Raw genomic sequence first — 23,903 nt, 5'->3', positions numbered from 1 at the left:
GTTTGGGGGAAAGAAATGAACTCGCCAACCTTGGGCTTATGAGCTTTGGCTGTGCTCTGGAGAAGGAAAGAGACAACTGACGTCTCAGACTCTAAACTGCATCAGAAATTGCATTGCAACTGCTTCCCCACTGAGGTGTAAGAAACGTGAAGCGAAGTAAACACATTTTTCTGGAGTGTAGGAATGGAGGTCCTGGCTAGCCCTGGAGTGCATAATTCATTTGCAGATGAAATTGCTTTGGAAAAGAAATGAAAAACTTGGAAGTGTTGACATATTCATTATGAGTCTTTTTCTGTTTCTGATCAGATGAGTTTCATGGGCTGAACTTATTTTTTCTTAGGTTCCTCTGTATAATATTTATGAATTGCAGAAGTGCAGACACTGAATACCCGCAGTGAAAAATAAGTAAGAGGATATGGTCCTCTTGGCCCCCATGGAAATCCTTTAAGGAACAGCTCCGTTGCCTTTGTAAGTCTTCTCTGATCCATTCCTCCCACCCCCAGGATGATTAATTTCCCCCTTTTTCTGTGCTTCCTCAGCACAAGCTTATACTTCAATTGGCCCTTGGTTCATGTCTGTGTGATTGATGGTCTCTTCTGCTGGACTGTGGCTCATGGAGGCAACAGCCACACTGCTCGCTGTGAACACACCAGGCGCCGAGGACTTGCGGTGTGGGGTGTACTGCAAATTGCTGGGAGAGGAACCTTGGTCCTGAAGGCCCTGTTGATAATGACCCAAGGACTGCTCTCTTTTTCTTTTGCTTTTAAGAAAGAGAATGGAATTGGGAAGGAAAGAAGGGAAGCAGCGTTTATCGGGCAATAGACTGCTAGATGTTTTCACATCTATTTTCATTTAACACACACAACCCCCATTAGAATAGGTGGCCTTATTCCCACTTTACAAATAAGGAAACAGAGTTCAATAACTTGCTGGAGAACACAGAGCTATTAAGTGCAAGAGCCTGTCAATAAGGACTCTGTTTTGTTATGTTTCAGTAAGAACCTCTGAATTTAACAATCCACATCCTTGGGGGTCTCTGTTTAGACTGAGACCATCCTCCCAGGCAAATCTCACTTTACGTGCTCTGGCCTTATTACCAGCCCAAACTGCTAATACTCTCCTGTCATGTCCTCTTTCTATCATTTACACATTGAGAGGACACCACCTTGTTAAATCCCTTCTCGAGGAGAATTAGGTGGAACGGGTTTTTACTATCTAAAGAAACATATATTGAGTATATACAGCTTTTCTCTCCAGGATATAAACTCTTTGAGGGGAAAAGACACACTTTGCTCACTCCCCCTGTCCCACTATCTAGTCATCATCTATCTGAATTTCTTCCATTTAATAGATACACAGCACATATTTGTTCTCCTCAAATTTAATTTCGAATGGAGTTGAGTTAACTTTAGTTACACTTCACATCCGTCAGCAGCCTCATGGAATGGTTTGATGGCCATCTGATTTTATCCACATCAGGTTTAAGAAATGGTTGCTCTTTGGAACTTTCCTGTCATGAGGTGGAATGGGTGGTGGACATGGGAAAGAGATAATGTTAATTAGATGGCATTGTGTTAAATTCTTAGTGATCTTCATATGGTTTTAAATATAGGAAAAGTGTACTGCTAATGGAACAGTCCAGAACCATCTGGAGCCCGTTTTGTCTTCTTCACCAGGATCTTCATCATGCTTCTCCACTGCACACCTAGGAATTGTGTCCTTAAATACAGGGTGCTCAGACCTCTAGGTATAGAGATGGTGTCAGTTTAAAGCTGCAGGTTGATTTGAAGGCACAGGCATGGGCAGAAATCCTAGGCATTGATAGTTGTGTATCCTTTTCCCCTTTTTTGGAGACAGTTCAACAAATAGTCCTACTTTCTGTTCAGAATTAAACAAGGAAAACTTGCTAAAATACCTTTCCAAGAGCCAACGGCCCATACCCCAATCTAAAACCAAATTACAAAAAGCTAATGAGGTCATGAGGGTTTTTATGTATATCTCAATCGTGAACAGGCTTCTTTAGGTACATGGAGATCTTGAAAAAACAAAAAACTCTGACCCATATACAGACCAAACTGATGGGCAAATTTCCAATATACACATCCTTCTCTCTTCTCTTCCCAGACATCTTCTATGAAATTAAACCATTATAGTGATATAAGAAACTGACAAAATATTGACCTATGCTCTCGACAGAATTAAGCATATGACTCAGTCTTCCATTAGAGCGGACAGTGAAGCAGTAATCTACTGGCTGAGGATCCCAGTAGGAGTGAGGGAATGGGTGAGAGCACTTCTGGGAGGGAGAAGTTGGAGACTTCAAACGGCTCATGGTTATTCTTGCAGTAGCCTCCCTCTGTCCAGCATGCTTGTGGCGCTCAACCAAGACTGTGAGTTCCTCATCCAGAGTAGACAAATACTAAATTAGCCAAAGGGAAGAAGTTACAGTAAATGTAATTTCAAGAGCAGGGCCCTAGGCTAGCTAGGTCAACTTTCTTTATTTGTTCTGACATCCCTAAAAAGATTTATTGCTTCCAAACAGTATTATTTTCTTTAATAAAGGCTTGAACAACCTCTTATATTAAAATTTTCAGGAGTGCTTACACATATGTACTTTTTATTGTTGTTCTTTATTGGCAGAAAGTTCAAGGGTAATAAACGCACACATTTTAAAATAATTCACGTGAGTTTTGGTGTCTAATTTCAGCCCAGGCCCCATGTTACTGTAGAAAAGGAGGATGCTCAAATAGGAAGACAGGAGGTTACGTTCACGCTAACTTGAAGACCTGATACGGAACTTCTTGTGTGGCACAAAAACACCGGCCTTAAAGTTGGCCTTCTTCATTTTCACTTGTAAAAGTGATGATTTTATGACTCCCAGCAAATGACATCAGGTCGTTTCTTTGAACAAATCTGTCTTTCCCCATTACATTAAGTTTTTTCTAAGGAGACTGTCACCTAATTAGGTATTTCAAAGATGAATATAATTTTTCATAAATCACAGTAGGTTATGTATCTTGTTTCTTGTTCAGCATAAACACTATTCAGGGTTGTTTTAAAGGCTCTGTATGATGAGTTTTATAAAACTGAGATCATATTGCATGCACTTTTCTCCACCTTTTTTTTGTTATCACACAAGACATTGTAGAAATTGTGCTGAGTCAGTTTTCTAATCTGGCTTCCTCATTAGGCTGATGTATCGACCTGTTTGAGGAAGGGTCCTCTCTTGCATCTGACCAGACCAACTAAGCCACGTGCAATTGAAAAACCAGTTATAGCACAGTGCCTAGAGCCTGGACTTGGGAATCAGGCCGACCTGAATTTGTACCTCGACTCTACCCCATTGACTTCTCAGTGTCTCTCTTCCATCATCTGTAAGACGGGAAAAATGGTATCTATCTCCTAGGAGCAAGGTTTACACGCGGTAAAGCACTAAGAAGAGAGACTGGCGCCTAGGTCAACCAGGAAATAGGGACTGCTTTACTGTTGTCACCGCTGTCACCGTTATTAGCATTATTGTAATTGCTTTCATAGGGTTTTCCTGTATTGGGCTGAGGTGGGATTCCTGGCAGCCTTATTAATATTCTTGAGAAAGAAACATTTAAACCAAATAATCTTTATTAGTAGATCTAACAATTTTTTAAAAGCTGCTCTATCGACTTCTTTTCCTAAAGAGACTTTTAACGAGCAGGTTCCACCTTCCACTGCAGGTGGCTTCTCTGAGCCGGGCTGAGGCTGTCCCACCCCCTTCCAGGCTGCTCTCTCCACCCTTCCTGTCTCTACGCACAGCACGTGTCAGAACAGTTAGTCAGACAAGCATGCTGCCACACTCTCCCACTGCTACCCAAACCGACGCCAAACAAAACACGAAAACCCAAAAGACTTATTTTTGTTTAAAACTCTTAGAAGTTTTCAAAAGTTGCCAAGGCAACTAGCTGGTGGTTCTCTTGCCTGCTTGCAAAGGAGACAAGGAGGGAATGGTGAGAGCGATGACCAGCCCCTGGAGAGGGCTCTGGTTCTCTGGGTTCCAGATAAGAGTCCGTCTCTTGTGAGCACTAGGACCGTGTTAGTCACCTGGATGTCCTTAATCTCTGTCTTCTCATCTGCCTAATGGGGCTGTTGGCATCTTTTCCCAACTCCTCAGGTTGAGCGTATCGAATGAGAACATGTATGAAAGAGTTTGAATACTACATAACATGATTATTAAGGCCCCTGCAGTGCAGAGAGATTTTCTCCTGGTGTAAGGAGGTTACTTGAAATGCCTCCAATTGATCGGTTCCCCATATACAGAAAGTGGTGCCCCCTGCCCATCAACGCTTCATGTCAATTAATATATATTGTCACCCTATAAATCCATAATTGAATTATTTTTAATTTTACCGCTAATAAAATTCCTCCAACTTTTTTTTTGTTGCTATTGCGATCTATTTTATTTATTTATTTTTGACCTACAAAAAGCTGTGCATAATTAATGTATACAACTTGATGAGTTTGGAGATAAGTATACATTAGTGAAGCCATCGCCACAATCTATGAATCTTTTTTTTGTTATGGCAGTTAATATAGCCCCGACTAACACATAAATTGGCACTTTGAAGCAGAGTGCTGCCATACCAGAAAACTAAAATATGTAGATTGGCTCATGTGGTGCAGAAATGGATATCAGAGGCTGGAAAGATGGACAACAGTGGTATGCAATACAATATTTTGGAAAACTGTCCCCTCACAGAACCTGGAAGGCAGACCAAGTGCGTATGACCTGAAGCTTTAGGGAAAATGCTTCACGGGTGTCAGCTGTTTCCTGCCACCTACGTCAAGGAAGAGAGGAGTTCAGAAAAGAATTGGCCAGTCTCCAAACACCAATGAAAGGGAATAGAGAAAAGTCCAAAAATTTGAGTCTTTCACCAGAGAGTAAGAAATAAAACTGTAAAAAGTTTCGACCACCAAAGACACATTAAGATTTCTCAGCTCAGCTCTCTAAAGAGCCTCACAGGTGAGGTTAAAATTAAGGGTCTCTACTTCCCACCCAAGCCTTTTGTTTCAGATGGCCTCAAGGCATCTGCCATGACCTTGAAAGAGAGACAGGGGCACTTGGAAGCAAATGATTACGTAGGTCCAAGATTTATGTCTAGGAAAGAATGTAGGGTGTACCTACTGGTAGGTGAAACCGACTGGAAGCAAATAGATCAGAAGCCAACTCAGGTTTCAAAGGAATTAATATTGGCAAAGAAAACACAGGTCTGGTCTACAAAAGGCTCCTGAGTGTAAAACAACTCTGAGTGCGATTTGCATCTACACGAAATGGACCCTGAGAGCTGCATAGCTTCAAGGAATGCATTATCCCCCACCCCCCATTCAGAAGTGGCCGTGGTAGATCAGGGACAAGGAGGAGCCTCGCAAAGGGCAGAGCCTGGAGGGCCATGCAAATAATGGGCAGGAATTTGGCCTAATCAAGGAGCCAGTCCCACTGCCAAGGGTGTGAGGAGAGGACTGGTGGTGGGGGCTCCACAGAGTACCTACCCAGCACGAGTTCATCACCGCTAGAGATGACGGCACACTTTCCTAAAAATATATCTGGTACAATATATCTGGTGTAAGATAGACTTTAATTGGGTTAAGCCACTGAGATTTTAGGGTTAATTGGTTAGAGCAACTAGTGTTATTCTAATATTTGTATCTTTTCCTCTATCCCTAGCGTTTAGCACACACTGCTTGTCGCTGTTGGTACCGCTCGTCTGACCATTTATACGATTTATATTCAATATATTGCTCAATTAGCAATTGATTCAACAGTTTTTATACGATTTGGTTGAAATTCTGATTCATAGCAGGTAACAAATTATCATCTTAATTTTAGGAGACAGATTTCAGCGATTTTTTGAACACTTGTTTTGAAAATTCCTGATGAAAATAATTGAAGTCACGCTCTATGTAGTACAAGAATTTGGGGATCTAATCATCATTTGTTCCTGAGGACTTGGAATTATTTTTTAAGAAAGTCCTTATTTTGCTTGCGGGAAATCCGTTAGTTTCTTCTTGGCAAAGATGGGGGGCCCTCCGGTTAGATGAAAGAGGAAATGATCCATCATTACCATCTGCTCATTTGAGTTTAGAGACTATGGATGCTGAGGTTCTGTGCCAGAGAAGAGAGCCCTAAACCCTCTACTGTATAACTTCCATCAAAATCCTCAAACATGTGACAGTTATTCAAAGAACATGTAGTTTATTCATTTAAAAAAATTTTTTTTTAAAGATTGGCGTCTGAGCTAACAACTGTTACCCATCTTTTTGTTTTTTATTGATTTTTCTCCCCAAATCCCCTCAGTACACAGTTGTATATTTTAGTTGTGGGTCCCTCTGGTTGTGGCATGTGGGATGTCATCTCAGCGTGAACTGACAAGCGGTGCCACGTCTGCGCCCAGGATCTGAACTGGTGAAACCCTGGGCCGCCCAAGTGGAGCACGCGAACTTAACCACTCGGCCACCGGGCCGACCCCTTATGCATTTTTTGAGCTAGTTTCATCCTTGGATCAGGCCAGACTCTCAGAAAGCCGTGTCATCCCAACCCCTTGGCCCCTTTGTCTGCCCGTCATCCTAATCCACCCTACTTCTGTGGAGTTGTTTGGGCTGAAATGCACTTTTAAGTTATTCTTGACTTTCTTAAGGAGATGCTACATCACACAGCCTGCTGAAAAACACACTTGTTAGAGAAACGCTGTTGAAGGAGTGGCCCACTGCCTTTGTCAGGGCTTATTGTATAACACGGATGACAAAGGCCTCGATTATCACTGCTTTTTAAAAAAAAAAAATCTGAACAAATACAGCAAAATGCCAAAATGTGCAATGTTTGGATGTGGGTACATAGGTGTATGTTTTATCATTCTCTGTGCTTTCGCATATTTTTGAACTATTTTATAATAATAATAATAATTCACTCAATTTCTGACCAACCAGAGGCATCCGCTTTCAAAATTTTGTGACCATCCTCCTGGACATCTCTCTGCTAATGAGCAGTGGTTCTGAGCATGTGCCAACTGTGAGGTGTGAGAGACCCAGGCTCATCTATGCTTTTGCTACTTCCTGCTTTCTGACTTTGGATGAATTCTGTCACACTTTCTGAGCTGTAGTTTCTACACCTCTAAAAGGGGGATCATAATGGTACACACCTAATCAGCTGCTGGTGAGGACGGAATGAGAGTTTTTGTAACGCGCTTAGCACAGAGCCTAGAACACAATGACTGCTAACAACTGTGAGCTATTCTCGTGCATGTGCTAGTGCCTCTGTGGACCGGGCTGTGGGCCACTTTCTATGCCATATAATCCGCGGTGTAAAAAATAAAAAGAAGGATAGAGTAAGAAAAATTTCAATCCTCTAGAGGAACTGGTGTATTTTATCCTTATGGGTTGTGTACTTCTGACCACCAAGAAGTTCAGGCCCAAATTTATGCAAGTGGGTGAGGCCTTATGACCTGGATAATTACGATCTATTTTCCCTTGTCGTGGGGCCCTACTTTTTGTGACTTACTTTAACTCTCAATTTCATTGTATGTGCTGCCTGTGAACCAGCTCGGATCCCTTGTGCAGTGGCGCTGGGATGAAAGGAAGGAAAGAAGAAAGAAGGAGAAAGCCATGGAGGGCAGGAAGGAGGGAAGGTGAGAAGAAAGGATTTGTGCCACAAGACTTTGAAATGATTCATTGCAGTGTTCCGTCCTTGGATTCATGCTAATTGGCATGATTTTTCATCACAGACAGTACTTTTTCAGGTGCTCTCTGCCTGCCCGGGGTTTGTTTCACGTTTTGACTGGCGTGAAGCCTTTAGTGATCATCCCAGTGCAACTGTGAATTTTCATAAATGATGTCACTTGAGAGTGGTCACGGGGTCTGGTCTGCTCTGGTGTCTGATAACTCCTAGAGTCAGTTCTTCATTATCGATGTGGAGATTGGGCACTTTGTTTTTTGGCAGCGAATGTTTCATCCAAGGTCAATTTCCCTCAAGTGCTCAGCACCATTTCAGACGGTGTGTGCTCAGGGAATGCAAACTAATTTAATGTTAGCTTTAGCCAAACCCAGCTAGGAAAGTAAACCTGCTTTTGAAAACACCATAAACATCATCTAAATGATATGTTTGAACATGTACAAATGGATGATAAAATTTCACCTGAAGTCCAAAGGCATCGTTCCATAGCATTTTATTTTTTTATTACTATTTTTTTTGATGAGGAAGATTGGCCCTGAGCTAACATCTGTTGCCACTCTTCCTCTTTTTGCCTGAGGAAGATTGTTGCTGAGCTAACATCTGTACCAATCTTTCTCTATTTTGCTTGTGGGATGCCACCACAGCATGGCTTGATGAGTGGTGTGTAGGTCTATGCCCAGGATTCAAACAGGCAAACCCTGGGCCACCAAAGCAGAGTGCACAAACCCAACCACTATGCCACTGGGTGACCCCCATAGCATTTTTAAATTCATCTTTGAATTAGCCTTATTTTTGTTCTTTGATTAGAAGGACATTTTAGTTTGAAATTATTTAAATACCTGTGTCATTATATTTTATTAAAACTGAGGGCTATCAGAATAGGTTGAGGATATATGTATGTTTCATACTTTGATCATAAAAATGCAACATGTGCTTATAATAGAAAATGAGGAAATGCAGAAAACTGTAGAGAAAATTAAACCATTTATAATCCCTTCACATGGAAATAATCACGATTAACATTTTATTCTATCTCGCTCTACACATTGAGGTTGTAGAGGTTCTCAAGATGAAATTGTAGATTGCTTCCAGAAAAAAATTAGTGTTTGTTTTTTTGAGTTCTAAAGGTACCCTTGGAATTACATCCAGCTCTGCAAGCCCTCTCTGCCTGAAAGAAAGCAGGGCAAGGGGTCTGTCTGACTGCTTCCATAAGGAGAAGCCGTGTATTTTCTTCCTGTACCACCTCTGCCTCCATGTTCCATCCAGGCTGGTTTGGAGAGGCTGGGCTGAGAAAACCAGAGCACCCAGATCATGATGTCTTTCCTAACTAAATTCGAGTGGGTCTCGTTGTCTGGCTTTCTGCAAACGTTCAGAAATCTCAGGGCAATTGCATGGCTTGTGTGACAGAAGCGGGGGGGGGAGCAGGGGCAGGGCTTCCCAATAACCTGAGGACGATTCCTATGGCAGAACTCCTTCAGTGTCTTTTAGGGTGCTTCCCTTCTGTCTTTTCCCTTACCTCAAAGCACCGAACAGCCAATGTTTTTATACCCATCACGTTTTCTTTTTCTGGAACTGTGTTCCTGTTCTCTTGGAGGATTCTCCCCAATTCCCCACTCTAATCATGAATTTGATTAGGGGCTATTAGTCATTGTTCCCCTCTCCTCCCGAAAGGGTGAGTGCAGGACCCAAGCCAGGCCAATCAGAGACCTTCCTTAGGGGTTTAAAACGAGAACCAAAAAGCAAGGACCTTGCTTCTGGTAGCAAAACCAGGAAGATGTGAGCCCGGCCCTCCAGCGTCTGTGTTTCATGATATATGCAAGATGGAGCCCGCAGTGAGAGGTATTATCCAGTCCTCAGAGAGTGGTGGTCAAGTGGAGATGATGGAGGGAGTGAGGGAGGAGGGAAGGAAGCAGAGAGAGAAGAATGCTCAGAGGCATTCTAGTCTTCATTTTAACCCTCCAGGTCCCCTGGATTCTCTTCCAAAATGTTGGTTTTCCCTTTCTTAAATTCCATCACTTACCCCAGGAATTTTCCCTACAAATGAGTTCCGAATTGGTTTTCTGTCATTTGCGACCGAGCAATAGAACCAGACTCTCCTCGAAACCCTCTCTCACGCCCCTGGATTCTCTGCTGTTCTCTGGCTCCTCCACTATCTGGATTTCTCTGGCTTTCTGTGCCTCAAAAGCTCCAAGTTCTTAAAATAGTCCACCACCCCCCCTTCCTCGGGGCAGCCTCTAATTCACTGGCAGATAGCAGCTCTGATCAAGCTGATATTTGTTCTTCAAGAGGTGCTGGTTAGTTCTAAAGAATTCCCAGTTGGCAGAACGTGCCAGAAGAGAGACCTTCTTAACTACCCTTACTCCAGACTCTCATTTCACGAAATACACCCAGACACAGAATTATTTAGCCTATCATCTCTACTCTCCCCTCCCACTCATCCCACCCTCATCTTCGCCTGTGGTTCCACAACCCATAGGGCTGAGTCCTAACAAACAAGGCGTCTTTTGGAGACAGTGAGGGTTAACCCTGCAAGACACTATGGCTGGAGTGGCCTCCTCTATGATGCTGTCTTTTAAGCTCATTGTTGAGCTTTTTTAAACTTTTAATATTATTTTGCAGTGGTGAAACGGCAGGATAAGTCACTTACTTTAAAAGAGGTGACAGATGGCCTGGTTTAAAACAAGAGAATATCTCTAGTCAAAAGCCAATAAACACAATGTTGATCAAATGATATAAACCATCCTAATCCTGTAATGGTATAAACCATACTAATCCTGGACTCGCTGGCTTTTCTAAAGAAACCTTGAGTTATGGTTAATGATGGGCTTGGTTTACTCAATAAGTAATTTGCAGCGCCTAATATGTGCCGGGCACTGCACTAGGCTTAGGGACTCTGCGCGTCCCTAGGAGATAAACTTACGTACACCACGTTTGATTGACGGCACAATAAGCTCTAACTGCACACCGTCATTTTCCTCGGAAAGACCTCGCCTTAAAATACCCTCTAGCATTTACTGTTAAAGACCAAGTGCAAACTCCATATCAAGTTATGAATTTGACATCCACCAATGCTCAAAAAGAGACAGGGCTTCTGTCTTTTCTTTGCAACCTGAACTTCGCACATCAACCGGCCGAATCTGAATGAGGTCTGAGAGGCTGCTGAACTGCTGCCAGAAGATACTCCACTGACAAAACAGCATCCCCCTGCTGTTCTTTCTCCTGACAGGGATCTATTTGGAACTGCTTCCAGAGAATGCAGTGACAGTTCCCATCCTTGATCTTTTGGCTTAGTTCCCAGGGAGACCTCCTCATGTTATGTTTTATTCATGGTGGCTCCCAGGGCTGGTTTCTTCCTCATAAAAATCGGTGGTGGGGGTAGGAACAATCAATGAACCTGAAATAAAATTTGAGTGTCACAATAAAACCATCCTTTTGGATGCTGAAAACCTACAACGGAGTCTGAGATTCTGGGAAGGTCTGTGTTTTAAGGATTGTTAAGGCAAAACATCCAGAGAGACAAAAAATATGGTTACTCATATTGTGTTGGAGTAGTGGAAGAAATAGGTCAGATAAACCAAAATAACCTTTGCTGGGAAACACAGTAAGCTTCGAGCATCTGAGAACATGGAGAAAAAAGATGGCGCAGTAGATAAAACAGTAGACTGATGGATGTGTGGCCTGAAAGGAGAGCTGCAGGGAACACAAAGTAAACATTTATTCTCCCTGCTCCCTAAGAAATTTTGTCACCATCAGTTTCATCACTGTCTTTCCTGTAAGAACGATACGTCTTTCTATTTCACTAGTTAGAAGTTTGTAGGAGAAAGCATCTCTTTCACCTGTCCCACATGCCAAAACCAAACCAAACCAACCCAATGGCCAAGTATTATAGAGGATAGAGATTATAATACTATGTCTTAGACAATTGACTTGTACTCATATGTATACCTTGAGAATTATGGTCTTCTCATGACGGGTGATGTTAACACTGTGGGGTTGTCCATTGGCCATGTTCCTGTGGTCTACATCAATATTGTAGGGCTCTCTGGTGCCACCCAGGTTGTACCGAATCTGTAAGTTTCCTATATAAGGAAAAGGAAAGAAACTCAGTAATTTCTTTGCTCTAGGTTTCATTTTAATGTCACTTCCCCTCCCCCATTAAACTCTGCGCCCTCCTTTGATGCCCGTTAATACCATTGCTGTTCTAAATTCTGATTCACTGGCTCAGAGGCACACTAATCCAGAAGGGTTAACAGCACCAGGCACATGCATATTTACAGTCTACCAACAACGAGCCATCAGTGACCATCAGCTCAAAGCTGAAGCAGCAAATTTCATAAATGATCCAAGTTAAGATTGTGCCTGCGAAGGAAGAATGAGGACATATACAATATAGGACTGTGGAGACGCCTGCAGGCCCCACAAAATACTGTGTGAGATAAAAAATAAATGTGGGATGCAGGAATGGTCGTATGCCATCAGCAAAGGGTGCCATTCGGCATATAAAAGAATCATGAGCACACAATATTAAAAATAAACATAATTTACAAAAGATAAATACATGGGATTTTGGATGGCTTCAGTGAGACCACGAAAACAAAGCAATGAATTTTATTCTAGGTTACAGCCTGCATCAACCCGAAAGCAAGTCAAAGGAAAAGATGGGCTCCCAGCTCCCTGGTCCTCGCTGCCTCTCAGTCATAGTTCTCTTTGCCTCAACAAATTATTCTTGTTTTTTCCTCTCTTGTTTCTTGCCAACAATGACAAACAGCATTCAAAAAGACTAATATAGCATTCCAGATCCTGCTTCCAATTAATCTGCACAGCAAACATAATTTGTATTTCTAATTTATGATTTTTAAAGACATCAATTTTTTATCTCATTTTTTACTCAACTTGGACCCTTCAGGTTAACAGCTTTTGACGTCTCAGAGCTTAAAAACAGAGCTGGTGATGTAGCAGGAGTTTGACCAACTGTAAATCACCTCACAGATTCTTTGCTGCCTCTTTCATTTTCCTTCCAGAGGAACGAAAACGATATTCTGATTTTTAAGTCGTGAAATAAAAGATGATAATTAAAACTTAGAAAGCAAACAGAGAGGAAAAAATGAGAGAAAGTCACTGGAAACCCCACCATCCAGAGATGTATTTGACAGGATCTCCTTCCAGATAGTTCTCATGCCCTTATATATACAGAAACAAATGCAAGAGTTTCTAAATGCTGCCCTTCCTTATTTAGGTATTCCAGCATTACATACGCCATTTAAAACATTGCATTATGTTCCTGAAATTGAAAGAAACATTCATTAGGACCATCAAGAATTAATTGCATCTCCTGCTTTGCCTTTTTGAACGAATGTGAATGAGGCTTCGCTATGGCTGAGTTTCACCCTGGGATTTTATTCCAGGCTCCTTTGCTTACGGCATTTCAACAAAGCATGGTTGATTTTCACCTCGTAAATGTGTCTAATTCACCCACTCTTCTCCATTCCCGTGGCCACAGGGCCTCCACTGGCACGTGGAATCCCCTGGTGTGAATCCCCCAAGAGCCGGCTCTCCGGGATGATGCAGTGCTGTGCAGAGCCCCCCGCCCGTCCTGGTGCTTTGTGCTGGCCGCCCAGCATCAGCGTCCCAACAGCCACCACCTGCGCCTCCCCTGCAGCGGCTTTGGCCTGGATCACCCGGCCTGAATCGGGCTCTCCCTTAAAAGGGACCACTCTTGACTTCATTTCACTTTCAGGTGAGTCTCGTCTCTCTCTGCTCTTCCCATTACTAATCGCATTAGAGGAGATGTCTTATTGGCATCTCAAACACAACATATGCAAAACCAAACTCTTGATCTTTCCCCCAAAAAAGTGTTCTGTCGCAATTTTCCACATTTCAGTTAATGGCCACTTCACGCTTCCAGTTATTCCTGCCGACAGCCCTGACTCCGCTCTCCCTCCTGTGTTAACACATACACTCTGTCAGCAAATCTTCTCAGCTCTATCATCAAAACAGATCCTGAATCGTGCTGCTTTTCATCACCTCCATTTCTACCCCCTGGACCAAGCCACTGTCATCCTTCGCCTGGATTCTCGTACAAGCCTCCATCCTAACCTCTTTGCTTCTGCCCTTCCCTCTCCTTCCTCCACCCCAGCCCGGCCTCTGGCCCTCACATGCTCAGTCCCCGCTCCACCTGGCAGTCAGAATGGGCCTCTGCTCAAATTGTCCAATGGCTTCCTATCTCACTCAGAGCAAAAATCAAAGTCTTCACAGTGGCTCACCAGCCCTGTATGTTCTTCCTCTATCATCTCTGACACAATCTCTTATTACTCTCCTCCTTGCTCACATCTCACGAGTCCACACTGGCCTCCTTTCTATTTCCCCAGAAGTCAGCACATTTCTGCCTCAGGGCCTTTGCACTTTCTGGTTCTTCTGTCTAGGATGCTCATTCCCTGACCATCTGAATGGCTGACCCCTCCCCCTCTTTAGGTTTTTGCTCAAGTACAGTCTTCTTAGTGATTATTTCTGTAACTTCCTCATTAAAACCAGAATTTACCCACTCCTTTCCCTGGGCCAGGCCCTCCTTTTTCTGCTTTATTTTCCTGATCATAGTTCTTACCATACAACACACTACATATTGTATTTAATTTGCTTATTGTCTGTCTTCTGTCACTCAAATGTAAGCTCCATAAGAGCTTTTGTTTATATGCTTTATGACTTTATTCCCAATGTCTGGAATAATGCCTGATACTTAGTAGGTGTTGAATAAATATTTGTTGAATGAATGAATGAATGAATGATGGTATCCCTGCTTTTGTGCTTTTTTCTTCCCCATGTTTTCTCTGCAGAGAAATCTTTTCAAAATGCATAATTCATTATGTCACTAGTTCACTTAAACTCTTCAAAGCCTTGCAATTGCTCCTAAGACACATACATTCTTAACACGGCTTATCATGTCCTCTCTGAGCTGAGTTCTGTCTGTTACTTTGTTTTCAAATCATGCCATTTATCCTCTCACTTTTTACATTCAAGTTACCTTGGACTTCTCTTATGCCTAGAAAATACAATGCTCCTCCCTACCTCAGGACCTTTGAATATGCTGCTCCCTTTTCCTGAGCTGCATCTCTCCCTACTCCTCAGTGTTTTACCCTATTTTTTTCCTTTATCCTAATAATAGCATTAAAAATAACCTACTGTTTGGGAGTAAAGGAAATGACTAGATAGTTGTTTGAATTACATGGAGAAAAAGCAGGTTGATTGCCTTCAGTTTTTATTCTCCACTTTATTTCTGGTGTTCTGACTTTGTATAATTGCAGCCAAGTTTCTTAAATAGATAGCTGTATTCATTCATCATTTGCGTATTCATTTCTTTAGAACACATTTATTTAGTGCCACACAAAGCACTGTTGAACCCAATTTCCAGGTCTGAAAGTGGGCTGTCTGGCTGGCTGTAAGCGTGGAGTCCACCTCTAATACACCATCCCCGAGCCCCAGTTTGAGCCAGGTTGTGCCTGGATCTGGGGAAAGAGAGAAGCAAGAGAGGGCTCTGCGTTTGAGGGCTAGAGGTCAGAGGAACTGGTAATTATGCAAAACACCGGACATTTTCCTTTCTACTGTCTCTGTCATCGGTCCCTTTATATTCCCCAGCTCATTAAAATCAGTATTCAGTTGTTTTCATTATATTTTCTCTTTTCTGGCTTTCTTGGACTTTGTAAATATGATTTAAAATTTCTATAACTGCTTCACTTAATGGCAACAGAAATGATTTGCTCTGAGAAAAAAAGATAAGTTGGAACTTTAAATTTATGTATAGTGAATATCCATAAACAGTAATGGTGATATTCTTGAATAATAAAATTTAAATGATGTATTTATTCCTTCCAAATAATAGCACAAGAGCACCGCTAAATGATGGTAGGGAGAATATTAATATTTGTCCATTAAAATAAAATATTATTAAAATGGAGAGATACTTCACGTCTTGCGTCTCCTGTTCATCTCCCAAGTGAATTAAAGCAGTTATAAGGGACAGCTCTTTTATTGGCTGCAGCAAATAATGTGCTTAACAGATTTATTCTCTCCTGGTCATCATCGTTATCATCAGCAAACACTTACGGAGCACCTATTGCTGCTGGGAGCTTGCCATCTCGCTGGGAAGACGGGGCATATTTGTAACAGAGACAGCTAACAATACACTGCACTAAGTGCCAAATAAATGACACTGAAAATCAGTGTAACAGGAGTTTAAAGTAAGAAGTCACAGAAAGGAGGCGAGACTCGACCTGGGTCTAGAATGAAAGGCGGGTAGGAGGCCAGAGAGGAAGATGGAGGTTTCCGGGTAGGGGACACAGCGGGCAGGAACACGGATGTGCAGGGAGCATTTGCGGAATAAGGAATTCCTCGAAAATGAAGAGTAGGGCTACGTGGCGCTGAATACGTGGCCAAATGTAGATTAAATCAGTGGACTCTGGATAAGAAGAACCACTTACACTTATATGTTGTCTCTGTGTGTGTATATATATTTATATACATGTATATATGGTGTACTGCTTTACACTTATTAACTCATCTGATTTTCACAAAACCCCTAAGAGGGAGACACTATTTTACAGATGAGGAAACTGAGGCACGGAACGGCTAACTGATTGCCCCAGATCACACAACCCGCAAATGCAGAAGCAGAATTCAAACCCGGACATTCTGGTTCTACCCTCTGAGCTCTTGCCCATGAGGCTGGTGGGTCTGGATCGGAACGTTGCAGGATTCGGGATTTCTCCTGCTGTTACTGGGGAGGGGGCACTACTGATTGTCTGACAAGGGATATTGTGTATAAATGAAGACCTACCCTGGCGGTGGCACTAAGGTTAAGGTGGAGTGACTGGAGGCAGAGAGATGGGTTGCGACAGAGCTTCCCAGCAGCCCTGCCAAGGCGCCCTGCCGTCTCAGGAAGGGGGAACGGGGTGCCAGGGGCACGGATCCCCTCAGACCCCAGCAGAGGCAGCTGAGGCCTCCCGAACACAACCTCATCCATTTACCCAGGTGCATGCTAATATAATAATTTCCTATGTGTGCCGTGACATGAGCAATGTCAGGAAGCACTGAATGAGAAGACATTTGCCAGGATAGTAGAGCGGGGAAAGAAAGCAAGGGATGCCCTTGAAGGACAGGATGAGAATAGAATCCACAGGACTGGTTTGCCTGGATGGCCCACAAGAGGGGGAAGAAGGGAGCACTTATGAACGACACCAGGCTTGTGAATTCAGGTGTCTGAGAGGGGGCAGCATTGTCAGAACAAGGGGACGGGGCTGGTTCTGGGGAACTGAGGACAACCCCGCTTCCAACACGTTAGTGAGAAAGATGCCTGGGCTTTTAGTTAAGACTTTTGATGGTTTCTTTTTTTCCCTGATATTTTAGCATAGTCCTTATTGATTTTTTCCTGAATTAATTCTTCAAATTTTTCTAACTTTAAATCTCAATTCATAAAAAGTGCAATATTTCAAGTGTGAAAAAGCCAAATTCTCATCAGCAGTTTGAGGATGGCCTTGCAATAATTAGACAGAAACCGACTGGCCATGCTTTCCAAATGCACTCAGAGTGTTTTAGAGATCTCCGTGGTACGGAGAGCGGTCGAGAACTCTGAGCCTGGAATCAGACATCTGGGTTTAGAAACCCTGGTTTTGCCATCGCCACCTGAAGTGCAAGTCACTTAACTTTTTAACCTCTCTGCACTCCAGTTTTGTCATCTTTAGAAAGGGGCTAAGGATGGTATCTATGTCATAGAGTTGCGTGTTCATAGGAATTAACGCATGTGAAACACATGCACAGCTTCAGGCATCATTCAATGGTAGCCGTTCATACGGAATTGATTAATCGAAACCCTTGCACACAACACACGCCCAGAAACACAAGCATGAGTGCTTGCAGGGGTGGGTGTAGTCTGCGGGAATGTGAGTTACTGAATACAGATGGGGACTAAATTTTTGTGTGGCAATGACTTGAGGAGTAGACAATACCGCATCTATTGGGTCATGTTCATTAAACTCTTGACAAGCTCAGCATGAGACCATCCTCTCTCACACTGAGAGGCTGGGACATGTGGGTGGAGAACATCAATGGATTAAAAATCTATTTAACCTGATCCAGGAGAAATAAACTTAACTCGTGAACTACTGGAAAGCAGGGGTTATGTTCTTTTTTCTTTTGCTTCCTCACTGACTGCTTTTACTTATTATCTTTCTGATAGAACAGTGACACCCGCTCATTGTGAGAATTTGACTGTGTAGAAGTGTATTACTGAGGAGAAGCAAATCAACAATCCAGAGACATTTTGTGCTCACATTACTTTTTCTTTTCTATCCATACCTTTTACAGAGATAAGCTGATATTGGACAGGCAAGGCTGTATCTTGATTTTTTTTTTTGTGGTTTTACATTAGATGACATAAAGCTTTTTCTCCATACTCTTTTCTCCATTACTCCTCATAAATATTATTCTTAATGGACACATACTATTCCATAAAATGTTGACTCCCTCTTTTACTAACCATTTTACTGAAGTTGAACTCCTAGGCTCTTCCTACTTCTTATTTTCATAAATAACACTATGATGAACATCTTCGTGCTGAACTTTTGTCTGATTTTTGGCTTATTTCTTTAGGAATAATTTCTGAAAGGGAAAATCCTAGGGAAGATTTTTCCCCCATCTTTCTAACCAGCAGTGCGTTGCCCAGAGAAGAAGTTTAAGCATTTACTATTTTTCAAAACTCAACCTGACTTGGGCTAATGGTAATAATTTTTGGCTCTCGTAGAAGAAAATCTTGATCTTTAAGATGCTACATCACTGGAATAATCACGGAAGAGCAAGAAGATAGGGCAATGAGAGAGGCGGCTTCCACATTTTTAGCCTATACAACCTCTCTGGGAAATGAATGAGAGAGATTTGCTCCTTGATATACCTAAAATGTTTTTAATTGTAAAAAAGCGGTCTTCTTAAAACCTTAAGTGTCTTAGAACTCAAGTTTTCAGAGAAGAAATAGACCCCTCCATGCTTGGCACGTGTACAGACCTCAGAACTGCTTAGACTTCTCTCTAAGGTCCCCAGCCCATCTGTACACTGTCACCAGGATGCCTCCTTTGTGGCACCGTCTGAGCCTCTCTGGCTCATTGCGTATTTGGAGATCAAAATGGTCCCAGATGTCACAAGTCTAAATACACCCCTGCTTTAAGCAACGCTTATGCCGGCGATATAGCTTATGAATGTAAAATTCTGAGAGGGTTTAGGAATGAAAACATCTCTGATTTTCTGTTTCTATTGAAAGTTCCTATGTTCTCTACGAACCTAGGGATATATTACCATAAATCAGGATAATTTATTGATTTATTTATATTAAATTAATTTTACTACTTCAAAGCTCATCTCTGTTTAGTACAGTAGTGAATGTATTTATTTGATAGGAACAAAAAATCATTATCATGCATATGAAACCATCTCATATTCATGTAATATGTTTCTTGTGGAGAAGTTGACATGCCTTTGCGACATTTCCGCTATAACACATTGCCATAAAGCACTCAACTGACAAGTTGCTTTCCTGGCTCTCACATAGAGAAAGGAGGTTCAAAGATATCAGATGACTTGCTCAACGTCCTGTGGGGAATAAAAGACAAGCCCAAAACAATCCAGACTCTTCCTAGAACATTCTGTCCACCCAGCAGTAAATGGCAGAAGGCTAGGTATCCTTGTCCTTACCGGTGGGTTTGACGAGAACTGCCAAGAAGTCGGTGGTGAGAGAACTGACATAGAGGAGAATGCAAGGCGCCTTGGTGGTACTGAAGCTGAAACGGATCTCCTCGTGGGCCAGGTCTTGGGGGGAGTTCTGCTGATCAGGGGAGTTCTCCGATCTGCTGCCCGATTCTTTGGCACTGATCCCGGATGCCTGGAAGTTATACCGTAGCCACATGCCCTCTTCGAAATATGCACCAACATCTGTTGAAAAGAAAAGGAAAGAGAAAATTGGAAAATGAAGAGACATCTGACGCTGATACCACCAACAATTGAAACTTGGGCAGACTGTTCGGGTGATAGTGGCCTCAAAGGCAGTTCACGGAAGGTACACTCTTCTCCAGGAAGGGGATCAGGCCCAGTAAACTTCTCTGGAGATGAACATTACTTCATCAATATGAATACTCTATCAAAAAAATTTAAAAGAACATGTAACAGTATAGTGATCTATACACTTAAAATATAATAGTAAAATTAAGAAACATAAATCGGACCAGAAAAAAACTTCATGTTTAGTACTTAGACCAAATAATTAATTAAGGCTGAAAAGATACACTGAAAACTAAGGCAGGGTTATAATATAAGCAACCAATGCAAGGAGCTCGTGGGCATCCTCTTTGAGATTATTTTTGCTTTGGACACTCACCCAGGAAAGCCCACTGACAAAACCCTGGCTAAGTCCTGGGAGGCTGTGGGGACAGTGTTTAAAATCACGAGATGTGAACTTAGAGAGAAGTGAGTTCAAATTCGGTGCTGCCATTAATTAGCGATGTGGCCTGAGGGGAAGTTGCTTAACCAGCTTCTCTAGGTCTCAGTGTTTTATATGTGAAAGGGAGATAATAATAGTCAGAATTACAAAAGATAATTAGAAGTAATTAGCACATAATAAATAATACCTATTATTGTTATCACTATTGTTAAGAAATGAGAAGAAAGGTCACTAAGCCTTCATCAGTCTTTTCCTGAAGCCTAATCAGTGCTAATTGGTTTGTAATCATTTCCTGGCAGACAAGCTCCCGCTGTGGTTTTCCTGTTGTTTGCTCCCAGTGTCCTAAAACCAACCCTGCCTCGCCGTGGAAGGCTGAGGCCCCCTGTGAAGCTTTGTTCGGTTGGTTCCAGGATTGGTGACTGCTTCATCACCCTCTGCGTGTGCCCGTCTGAAAGCATTTCTCAAACTTCTTTGCCCATGGAACCCGTTCTTCTCACGAGACTTGACATCCCGCTGAATTAACGCTACGCTGACTATATTTTGGGAAACACTGCTCTCCATTGTCATTAAAGGAGAGGACGAATTTTAAAAGGATTCTTTCCTCTGGGAGTTTGGAGGTTGGTTCTGGTTAAAGAAGTCCGGCACGAGCAGCCCAGTGTCGTGATTCAGGGTCTGGAGTCAGACACGTCGGGGTGAGTCTCGGCCTTGCCGTTAACCAGCCGTGTTAACGTGGTCGTGGCCTGAAACTCTCTAAGCCTCAGTTTCCCTCTCTGAAAAATGAGGCCTTGTAGGTTGTTGTGAGGATTAAATAACTCACATAAAACACTTAGCTTAGTCCCTGGAATATATGATAAGTGTTCAGTAAGGATTATATTACAAACACAGATTACCATTTCCTTTTGAGGGCCACAGCTGCCACCTCCTACCACCTCCGTCACACCATCACACACACAGTACTGTGGTAAGTCACCCTGACACCAGTACAGAGCCCGCCATAGTCTGCTTCTCACTGAGCGCTGGTGGAGAGGTCAGGGAACTCCGGGCTCTCACGTGCGGGCAGTTCTATTCTCCTCCCGGCCCTCCCAGCCCAAGGACTTGTGCTAATGTGTGTGTGTGTGTGTGTGTATGGGGAGGTGTTGTCCAAAGGATGGCGGGTACTGTTGGCATTTAGTGGGCAGGGGTAGGACTGCCGAGTGTCCTGCAATGTGTGGGACCGGTTTGCACAATGAAGTATTGTCCTGCTCAAAATGCCAAAAGTATCCTCATTGGGAAACATGTCAGATGCATAAAACGAGTCCCTGCCCTTGAAGGGCCTTCTGTCCAGCAGCTGGTGTGGGAGGAGACGCATCAGCAGTTTGAGTCCAAGATGGTGGGAGTCATGGTGGTTTGTGCTGCAGGCTGTGTGATCAGAACCCCCAGCTCACTCCCTGGAGATCCTGAGTCAGCTTTTCTACTCTTTGAACGAACACCAATTGCCACCAGTTCCGTGCCAGGCACTATGCTGGCTTCAATCCTTGCTCTCAAGAAGCTCCTGATCAAGAGGAGGATTTAGAACAGCCATTGTTAGAAGGCAGTGTGGTAAGTACAAGATCAGGTATATGCAGAGAGGAACCTGGAATAACAGGGGCACCAGCCCTGTCTCCAGGGCCCCAGGTATGCTTCCTGGGGAAAAAGACATGGAAGCCGGGTCCCAAGGAGCCAGAGGTGGGTGGCTCTGTACAGGTGGAGAAGAAGAGCAGCCTTCTAGCTGAGGGAGCAGCATGAGAAAGCACTTGGAGGGGAGAGTCTGCAATCTGAGGCATCGCGCCCCCTCGGTGAAATTCATCTGCTCCTTTTACAATATCAGTCATTCGTGCAAGACTCACTTGGCTCCCACTACATTTCAGGCTGGGTCTTGGGAAAACAGTGAAAGAGACAGAGATAATCCTGGGCCTCAGCAGTAGAGAACCTAGTGGGACAGTCCTAGGACGGGCTGCTGTGAAGGTGTCTAACAGATGGTGGAGGTGAGTGGGGAACAGCAACAGGGCAGGCCACCTGGGGCCAACACACCAGGGGTTCACTCTGCCAACAGAGAGGTTCTACCAGGTTTGGGTCCTGCAGGAGAGAAGAGGTAGACCGGGGGCCTGGAGCCGGGGAGGGCAGGAGAAAGGCTAGAGATCAAAGCCGGAGGGTTCCAACAAGCCAGAGGGGAGCAAACAGGGCTGAAGAGATAAGCGATCAGGCACCCGAAACTCAAGATTGAGGAGCGAAGGACGTAGGGAGGGCTCTGGGCAGCAGAGGCTGAGGAAGCAGGTAAAGCCGTGGAGGCCACAGGACCTGGGCTTCCTCGTGCCAGGCTCTCTCGAGTTACCCACTCCCAGAGAGTGGGCGGAACTCAGTCCCTGACCACAGTTCTCAGGACACCTATTAAAATGCTCGTCCCCAGGTCCAGCCCCAGAATTTAGTTGGAGGGTCTGACTCAGAAGGTCTTTAGAATCCCGGAATATAACAGGCCCCCCAGGTGATGCTTCTGCACACACAAATTTGAGATCCTCGGAGCCGAAGCTGAGGCAGGACGGCATCCCTGGTGGGGCAGGTAGCTGAATGGTCCTGCTGGGGGCAGATGTTACTCGTTTCTCAGCTAAGCTGGTGACGATCATTCAAGGCAGATCACGAACGGAAATTCGGAAAGCTAAGGATTTTAGATAAACAAACCAAAAGTATGCCACAGAGAATACTTTTGGTGTATTTTAGACTTATCGTTAAAAAGCTTATGGCTATTATGCCAGTTTTGGAGGAAGGGATATACCGCGCTTAAAAGTGTTATTCTGAAACCACGGTCATAAACCAAGCGTCGAACCAGGGCCTGGGGGAGCTGTGAACCATTTAAGGTTCGAAGCGGCAGATTTACAGCTGTCATTTCATTGTTACAGACCATTTTAAGGAAATGCCAAATCGGGGCACTACAATATCATTTACGAAAGTAATCTGTCATCCCTTCTGAATGAATACCTAAAATAATACTAATTTAACAAAGCCCAAATAACATCTTTCTCCTCATTAAATAACCAAAAGGCATTGATTTCGAATGCTTGGTTTATGGTTTTTATACGAATATGAGATAGCTTAAGTTTTATGACATTCATTTTTTGGATAGAAAAACGATAAATTTTGGGTCTAGTTATTCTAAGATGCATTATGAAAGAGATTTCTTGAATTATATCATGTTTCTCAAAATTTTGAAATATATTAGGCCATCTGCAGACTTAGAGTCATAAAGGTGACAGGAACCTTGAAGCAGACAAGGAGTCTTGTCTTAACCATTTCTTGGTCCTCAAAGGGGATCATATGTAAATTACCTCTGATCAAGGAAAAGAAGTTTGCAAATGTTTGGAATAAAATCCACAAACCATCCATCCCAGAATAATCTCATAAAGATATTCTTCTGTTTGTCTAACCAAATCCCTGATGTGTGCAGTAGAAAAAGAAACAGCTGGCACTCACCCCATTATTAAATTGCTCCTCCAATTTCAATAATTCTATTCCTTTCGCCTTTTCACTTAGGATATATTCTGAAACCTATATTTTAAAAATCAACATGATTCTTTTTGTTCTCTAACTTCCCCATGAGGATGCAGAATTGAAAGTCCACAACTCACAAATGAGCTCTTTTCCAAAAGTTTATTTTAAAGTCAGTAGCTTGCAACTTGGAAAGATTTCCCCATAGAAACAATGCTTTAAATGATGGGTAGTTTG

The 23,903-nt window shown here is 43.0% G+C and overlaps 1 protein-coding gene across 1 annotated transcript in view; it reads right to left on the bottom strand.

Moving 5' to 3' along the window:
• Positions 1 to 23,903, bottom strand: part of CNTNAP2 (contactin associated protein 2) — a 1,871,069-nt gene that overhangs the window by 135,455 nt on the left and 1,711,711 nt on the right. Inside the window, exons 19-20 of the mRNA XM_070616681.1 lie at positions 19,427 to 19,663; positions 11,642 to 11,775 (exon numbers count right to left, since the gene is read on the bottom strand). Coding sequence (XP_070472782.1) covers positions 11,642 to 11,775; positions 19,427 to 19,663 — 371 coding nt within the window. The remainder of the gene's footprint in view (positions 1 to 11,641; positions 11,776 to 19,426; positions 19,664 to 23,903) is intronic.

Source organism: Equus przewalskii, chromosome 4 (assembly GCF_037783145.1).
Source record: "Equus przewalskii isolate Varuska chromosome 4, EquPr2, whole genome shotgun sequence".
Lineage (NCBI taxonomy): Eukaryota > Metazoa > Chordata > Mammalia > Perissodactyla > Equidae > Equus > Equus przewalskii.
This window is presented reverse-complemented; position numbering and strand designations above follow the sequence as displayed.